The following is an 8,638-nucleotide window of genomic DNA, read 5'->3' as shown; positions in this document are numbered from 1 at the left end:
ACGCTAGGGGTGGTGAGAGGTGGTGGTAGGATTGCGCGCGGGGCGCGGTAAAGCGACGAAGAGGAGAAAGCATATGGGAAAGGGGTTGGCGGGCGAAAGGGGGCAGGCGGCCGGTAAGAGAGAGGGAGGTTGGTTGGTTAGCGTGAGAGCAAGCGAGCGGCGGCATGTATCGTGCGGGAAAAGAGAGATGACGCGTCGTGTGGGAGGGAGATGTTTAAGGAGCGAGAGGGGCGGGGATCTTAGGAGGGGCGCCTAACGTCACGGCGCATTCACTCACCGGCCGTCGCCGACGCCGCTGTGCCGCACACGCAAGCCACACGATACGGTCAGTTTTCTCTTAACGTTTCTTTAGCGACGCCCGAGTTTTCCGTTCAAATTTTCTCCTCGCAAGTTTTTCCCTCGAAATAGTTAATAGTTGACCGAGTCGCGTGGGTCGATCTACTTCTTGCTCGGAGAAGTCACAGCCAGCCCAGTGATCGCATGGTGAAATCGAATAATTATCTCGCGTGGCAAACAACCAGCTGCCGATCTACAGTGACCGAGTGTCAACCGAGTGATAGGATACCGCGCGAAGGAGCCGAATCTACGTACCAACGAACATGTTTGTGACGTTATCGAGAAGACGGTGGTGGATGACAGTGAGAAATCAGCTGATCGTTTAGGGGCGCCACGCTCTTGTGTCCTCTCCCGCGCGCGCTTTCTATCCGTCTCCTCTTCCTCCTCGCTTATACACGGCAGCAACCACGCGGTCTGCCGCCAGTCTTTCGTTTTCCCGCCAACGAAACCTCCCTCCAAGTATACGCGCGTTTTCCTCATCGGATCAGTGCAGCACGTTTACGCTTTTCGTCGTCTCTGCAACTCCTCGTCGCCGATACCTCGTCGTTCTACCCTGTATCAGTGCGAGAAATAGTGCGAGAAGGATCGGCCCTGCGGCAAATGGAGCAGTTGCCCCGCCACTTTTCCAACTCGTAACGCGATCCATTTGTCATCGGAATCCAGTGTTATGTGCTTTCTGTCTTTCTCGTCGTCGTGACCAATTTCGCGCGAGAAACGCACCCTGAACTTAGTTACCAGTCTTAGGTGTAACGTCGTCCACGGTAAACGTGAAAAAAGATCGATCGGTCGGTAAATCGATCTCGTCCGGCAGTGTCGATAACTGCTACCGGCACATCAAAACAATCGCGCGTGTCTGGTTCGAGCTACAGCAAGGTAACAAATTTAAGTAGTCCGGTTGACCAGTTTCACTCGCTCAGCTGGCTAGCATTTTGTTTCTCCAAGCAACGACAAACGAAAAGAGATCGTTTGCAAATTACTACGTCGCGCCGGTAACGTCTACGACGATTCCTTTTGTCCATATCTCTAACCGTAATTTCTTATTCTGCTTCCTCTGTCCACCGAACCACATTTTCACGCGGTGAAATTATCGTTACCGCCATCGTTGGCCGTTCATATACTCGACAAAACCAGGATTCGTCCTATTTTGCCGGATTTTTGCACGACAAAAAGTTTAACCAATCGCTCGAATATACGCTCTTTCGTTGACAAGTCATCGTACCTATAGTAGTATACTTAGAATAAGCAAGAATCAACGTAATAGTTGCGAAACACGGCCAATGGTTGTTATAGTCGTTTAACGCCAAGCATGCAAAACTAAAACGTATTGTGTCTCTTTAACTTTGTTTGAAAGTTATCAGACTGCGTGTTTCTGCGATGAACGCGAGAACAGATACGAATTAGAAAAGCTCGCTTTCGAACGTATCACCTTTTCAGATTTACATTATCCGCGAAATTTCGCTATCGAATAAATTATTTATCGATAAATTACCTCAGAGTCCCGTTCCGATAGAATTCATCTTTTCAACATCCGAGGGAGCCAGTACGATGGAACGTTGTACGATGATCGCCATCAAGTTGCCAAACATTGGCAAAGAAAGAACGTACAACTTTTCTTTTAACGCAACGTTGTTATCATTTCTTCCACGATTTAGAAGAAGACGAACAAACGAGTCGGAAACTTTCTCGTAAGATAGAGGTTAGCCGTCGATTTTCTCGAGATTCGTAGAGGATGCCACGAACGACGAAATCATCCGCGTTCCGTATATTCTCTCGTCCGAGTCTAGTCCACGCTCGCAAAACTGCTCGACGCCAGTGTAAACGTACAGCAAGAGATAAGAAAAAAGGAGAACGATAACACGGGCCGTATCTGCAGACACCGTGTTGTACTTTTTCCGAACACGTGCGAGTTTGACAACAAACTTGCGGTGAGTTTTCGGCAGGCGCACAGTGACGTACCGCGGTTTCGCGAAGCCTGCGGGTCCACTCTCGGCCAATCGAAACTCCAACGATTTCCCTCTTTTTACGTTCTTTTCCCTTCCGACTGACAGCCAGCCGCGTGTAGGAATAACGCACGGTCTGAAATTCCGACGAGTTTCGGTGTTTAAACGTTACGTCAGGTTCGCCACTACAAGCGAATAATCCAAGCAGCGATACGCCAATTCATCGGTCCTCTGGCTGTCCGATCGCAATGTGGTAGCCCTGCCGTGAACTTTGATTTCGACGCTTTGTTCCCGCGAATAGAAAGAACAGTAAGAACCTCCGTAAGCCGCTGAATTCCTTCTTTCATACGTACTGTAAACCGTACCGAATAACGTATTCCGATCCAATAACAATGCTACATGCACCTCACAGAATTTTGTCAATGAGATGTTGAATCGTACATTGTTTCAAAATAGAGTTGTTGACTCGTATCGTAAACATCGAGAGTAAGGCGCTAAAGGACGAACTTTTTCTGCATTCTCCAACTTACTCCAAAGTCTCTTACTACCGTATATCGTATAACCTTGATTCCCCGTAATGTTCCAAAGTTGTACACGATATCTTTGCCTAGGCAAAGATCCTCGTAACCATCGTTTCGAGTTCATTTACGTATTATCCGTTTATTTTCATAATTAATTCCGCTATTAATTTTACCCTCTTGTTTCCATAATTCCATAAAGGATATATCGAATCTTCGATGACAAGGAACCCAATTTTTTTCATATATCATACATCGTCGTATACGTATACATATATATATTAAGACAATGGCCTACTTCGAATTTAGCTTGTCATTAGCTTGAAATTAGCTTAGCATCGTCTTTAATCGAAATTTTACTCTTACTACATACGTGTGATACGTACGATACGTATGATTATTTTTCAACAAACGATTCACCGATTAGTAATTGTCATCGCCGTTCACCCTTTTTTCCATTCAACTATCGCCATATTACGAATATTTTGTTTACAAATAATTTATTCTCCTGTGGAAAAGCAACGAAAGTAAATATAGAATCGATACCGTAACACCGTATACGAAAGTCACGAGAATGTGTCGTTTTTGCGTCAAATAATTCGTTCAAATAATTTTAATTAATTCGTATACATCCTGGAGCATCCAACGTTCGATCAACGTTTGCCGCGTGTAAACGTATTCCGTGTAAAATTGCAAATTCGAGTAATTTTCGTTGGCCGACTAATAAATCCGTACAACGGAAATCAATAAATCTCTTTTTCTCCGGGTAATAATGCGCGGTACATCGTCATATAGATGCACGAGCTTCTCTAGAAAATTACACGCGTTACAGCTAAATCGCCGCCCGATTGAATTTAATTCGCCGATAGTTAACGTTGTTCTCCTTTTACGTTCTGCTGAAAACCTTTATCAAACGTAATAAGCTTTGCATTCGTGAAACATTCTTGCCGCGTGCCTATAAATATTCCGCAACACCATTCCAACGATCGATAGATTTGTCTTGATGACAAACTGTGCGAGTATGGTAAATATAAAGTCTAATAAGATTAGACAACGAATCTTTGTCGGATCTTTTTCGTAAAACTCGTAGTCGGATCTCGTTGGTCGCATTCTCAGAAACTTTCGTACATGGAGCAAAGTATCGCTTGATCGTACCAAGTTCCGTAACAACGCTAATTGCTAATATCGCGTATATGCATATGTACATGTATAATTTCACAGAGGACCATTTCAAATTCTTCAATCTCTTTGACATAATATTATTTCATTTATCCGTTTAAAATAACTCGAATGATTTTTAAGCGGTGCTACCGCAAGACGAAGATATCGGAGAAGCGATTAAGCTCATTAGTGTCGTAAATGTAGTCGATTAGATCGTGAAAATATTGCTTTTGCTTACCAGAAAATAAAGTTAAAGCTATTCGTCGATCGTATATTTATCAAAGAACTGTGAGAAAATCGAAATGCATCTGAAATATTTAGAACGCTGTTGACTTTTATTCTCCGTAAGACGTCGGACTGCTATTCGGCGAAAAGGGGGAACCTCGTATACGAAATTTGTATATCGATGACGATTTAAATTGAAACTGCGATATTTTGAAATAGAAATGTAATTAACGTTCATTGACATTATATGTACCTACTCCCGTGAAACTATATAAAAGCTCTATATAAAATATTCATCGCGCTTTCTGATTTCCACTTTGTTCAGCTTTATCGATTTGATTTACTCTCGTCTAAATAAAATGGATTTAAAACGATCGATTATCGTAATTAGCGTCAAACTTGTAAACATTGTTTGTTCGTAATACGAAATAAACAAGGACGTGGCTGAACGATATTAAAGAGAAAAGGAAAATGTACGAAAAGCAAAATATTCATAAAAGGAATATTACGAAGAATATGGAAAAACTTGATAATTTAATTGGACGTGGTACAATTCGAAACAACTATCGACAACTATCGACAACTACGGTCCATGCGAAGTATGGACGGCGCGTCGCGACGTACGAAGAAACAAACTGAACTGCGGTCGAAAACTGTGTACGACGACATACGGACTCATCGCTCGGTCATCGTTGAGCGGTTAAAAGATTAATTTACTATATTTATCGTATATTAGCATTTACATTTACCATACATTTTGCTATATAGAAGGAAGAACGAAAGGGACGAGACATTGGTACATCGCCAACGTTTTAACATCGCAAACACCATAGATCTTCGGTTCAACTCGAAATATTCACCTTCTCTCGTTTCTACGATATTCGATCAACCGCATACGTCTCTTCCTAATGTTCCTTTCGAACAGCTCAAACTTTCCATCTATTTGCTTATTCCTGCCTTAACGTTAGCATCGTTTCTTGTCTCGCAGAGATTTTCAATCGGTTGTATTCGATTCCTATAGCTCTAGACACGGATTAATAATGACATTTGGTAATTTGCGTTTCAGGAGTACAGCGCCGTTCAACATAGTGTCGAAGGGAAGATATTGTTGGCGATACGTGCGTGGCCACGTGCGTGCATGGAAGAAAGAAACGAACGCAGAACCTCTAGGTACAAAGGAGGACGAAACGGAGCAAGGTGGCTCCGCTAACGGCACGAGCGGCGGTCAGAAAATGTCGAGCGCCGCGGACAGTCCTGATGGGATGGCTTTGCAGTCGCACTATTCCTTACGATGGAACAATCATCAGACGCACATACTTCAGGCATTCGAGGCGTTGCTACACGCAGAGATACTTGTCGACGTGACCCTGGTCTGTGCCGAGACCAGCCTCAGGGCGCATAAGGTTGTGCTTAGTGCCTGCAGGTAAGAAACCCGACTCTATTCAAGGCTGTGCAGCCTTTCGGTTAATACGTATATGTTGTCTCCAACGGTACACACTTGTATTTGCGTTATTTTCATTTACGTTCTTCTCAGTCGCTCCCTTTCTCGACGTTCGATCACTCTCTCTCTCTCTCTTTCTCATCGAAAATCCGTCGAAATATCGTTGACGTATTCAAACGATCGAGAATATGTTTAACTGCGGGTAATCATTTATCGACTCGATTTGAGAAAACGATGGTTTTTCCTTCGAATATTCTACGGTATTTCGTTTCGAAGAAAGTTGGTCGACCGTACAGCACGAGTAAGAATTATATCCGCGCGCCTATGTATACTGAAATCATCGATACTAACTCATTTAGCCGTATTTAAATAGCTATACTTTTTGCTCCGTTATAGAAGTTGATCAACTTTCGAAAGGGTAAAACACGAGAATGTCGCGTACGTTTGTAAATATCCAAAGAATTGAAGTAAATGTACGATGGTGTTGGAAAGCACGGTTGGAAGTTACGAGTTACGATGGTCAGGCGGATAAAGCGACGTCGTACGTATTAGTCATGTTAGAAATTGAATAGCACCGATTTACACTTGCATATATACCTGTGGTCCGAGCATGACTCACGTGTCTACTTATTTATGTAAACAGTATGACATACATCGAGTAAACAACATTGACGAATCATCACTGCCGACGAAGATGGCTTTGTTTCGCTAAATTATCAGTATGTAATACAATAACAACGCTGGGCGAAAATATCTACCTATCTGCAGTAAAATAAAAATATCGACGATAAAAATTACATAGTTTGTCTTTCTCGTCGTTACAAAAATTACAACAGTAAATTTTGACAACAATTTCTATCGTTCGGTGATTCGTATTCCGCCTTACCTCGCGTTAGAGCTTGTAAATTATTTATTTGACAAATTTACGCGTTTCAGATAGTTCGTTAACGGGGATAAGCGTTAATAAAAGCTCAAAGTTTTCTCAACGACCATTTTCTCAACTTTGAATTACCAGTGTCGAAAATGCGAATTCCTTTCGTTCTCGACGATAAAATTACGGAAAAAATGCTGTTCGTTTGAAGTTTCAGCATTAGAATCGGCGACGATTACTCGGGCGATATCTGGCGTCAAATTGGGAAAGATTCAAGCTCGGCTTCCAACTTTCCGACGGCCCATCGTATCTGCTGCTGAAGATTCTAGAAATATTTCACCCTTTAGATATCTTAAATATCGATTTGTAATATACGTTTGGTAAAAATATCGTAATAAATATGGTTATTACGTGGTTCGTAGGAATCGTTGATATACTTGATAAACTCGCGTGGTATAAGAAGCTCAAGTACGGAATAGCTTCGAACGAAGCTTAGTCACTACTCGTAAAATTAACGCATCCAGCATAGATAATGTAATATCTCCTCATATTACCTAAATGTCCTCATAGACGTACACGCGTCTCTTTTACATTTTATACTCGCTATCGTCGTCTTCCCCCCGTGTCGATCTCTATCGAACGATACGTTCTTCGTCCGTCGAGACACTCGCCTTTTCGTTTGTTCGCGGCTTGTTGGTCAGTTTCGTTGTACGCAACGCGGCAATGCTGTTCTCGGCACCACGCGCAACGTACCACGTAAAAGCAACTGTAGCGGCACAAGAATTAGAATTTGATTCAAATCATGTCGTTGTTTTGCCTCGGAGTATCAAGACCGTTAGGTCACAGATATTGTAAGGAGTAACGAATTCCGAGAAAAACAATGCCACCGCTACATGTAACCGTAAAACAAGACGAATTTGAATCCTTTGACTTTCTCCTGACGATTGTAAACAAACAAACGCGATCGCAAACGATTTATTATAAACTGTGACTAAACGACTGTATACATACCGTTTCGCGACGAGATCTGTTTTAAATACATTAACGACTACACATATTGGTAGTCTCATTATTCGATCTCCTACGCAACCACGAGCGTAAGTTTCATATGGAAACGCTACTAATTCTCGTTGCAACTTTTTGCCCGTGGTTTCTGCCAGCAAATCGAGTTACCGCCGCTCTCTTGCCGATTGACCAAACTACAACGGAGGGGACATACGTTTCAAGCAACGAATAATTTCCTTCGCTTATTGCCCGTTTATAGTTGCGAATGCCCCCGTCTCTTGCGACTGCGACGCGAGATTTCCGAGACGCGTCGCTCTTCTAGAAAGTCGGTGATCGCTGCGTTGTTTGTTCGTGCATGGCACACAAGGTGGTAATCGATAATCCATATTTCGCGTAAATAGTTTGATGGCGAAATACGAACACCGCGGCAGCGATTACAAATTTACCGCTTGCATTTACATTCTAGTGGGATATTCGTCAGGATTTTAAAACGATAACTCTGTAACGAACACACTGTAAGTACACGAATAACTGGTACAGTTTGCAGAAATTTCTTTTCCGGCATCGTAAAGATCTTGCATACTCGGTTCTCGTTGTAAGCAAGGGTCGCGCGTTTGACAATGGCGGTGTAGATGAAACGTAATCGTCTTAGGAGGAATAAAAGGACCGAAGAACGACATAACGGAGTTACTCCGGTCGTGTTGCTCTTCGATCGTACGAATATTAAACGTACAGCGTGGATAACCGATTAGAAACAGATTCGGCAGAAACGGTAACGCGGGGGCGACGTACGTTTAATCGACATCGACGGGGATAACGATGCGTTTAGTAAAATAATTTTAGCGATCGAGTAAATTTATCGAATCACAATGTAAATCGAAACGTTTGAATTGCAGCCCATTCTTCGAAAGAATATTTGCCGAACACCCCTGCAAACATCCGGTGATCGTACTGAAGGACTTTCCTGGTCACGAAGTAGCGGCGCTGATCGACTTTATGTACCGTGGCGAGGTGAGGGTCGGTCGCGAGGAACTCGCAGGCCTGATGAGAGCCGCGGAGAGTCTGCAGGTGCGTGGATTAGCTTCGTCGGAAACGAGGCTGACATCGCCACCGGAAACGCCGACCGCCGATCTGCTGCTTG

The 8,638-nt window shown here is 43.2% G+C and overlaps 1 protein-coding gene across 1 annotated transcript in view; it reads left to right on the top strand.

The window, feature by feature from the left end:
* Positions 1-350: 350 nt before the first annotated feature.
* Positions 351-8,638, top strand: part of LOC100744972 (protein jim lovell) — a 15,031-nt gene continuing 6,743 nt past the window's right edge. The window contains 3 exon segments of the mRNA XM_033321097.1: positions 351-2,261; positions 5,247-5,603; positions 8,394-8,608. Of these exon segments, the coding sequence (XP_033176988.1) occupies positions 5,413-5,603; positions 8,394-8,608 (406 nt within the window). The 5' untranslated portion in view covers positions 351-2,261; positions 5,247-5,412.

The sequence above is a fragment of the Bombus impatiens genome, unplaced genomic scaffold, assembly GCF_000188095.3.
Source record: "Bombus impatiens unplaced genomic scaffold, BIMP_2.2 scf_0389, whole genome shotgun sequence".
Lineage (NCBI taxonomy): Eukaryota > Metazoa > Arthropoda > Insecta > Hymenoptera > Apidae > Bombus > Bombus impatiens.
This window is presented reverse-complemented; position numbering and strand designations above follow the sequence as displayed.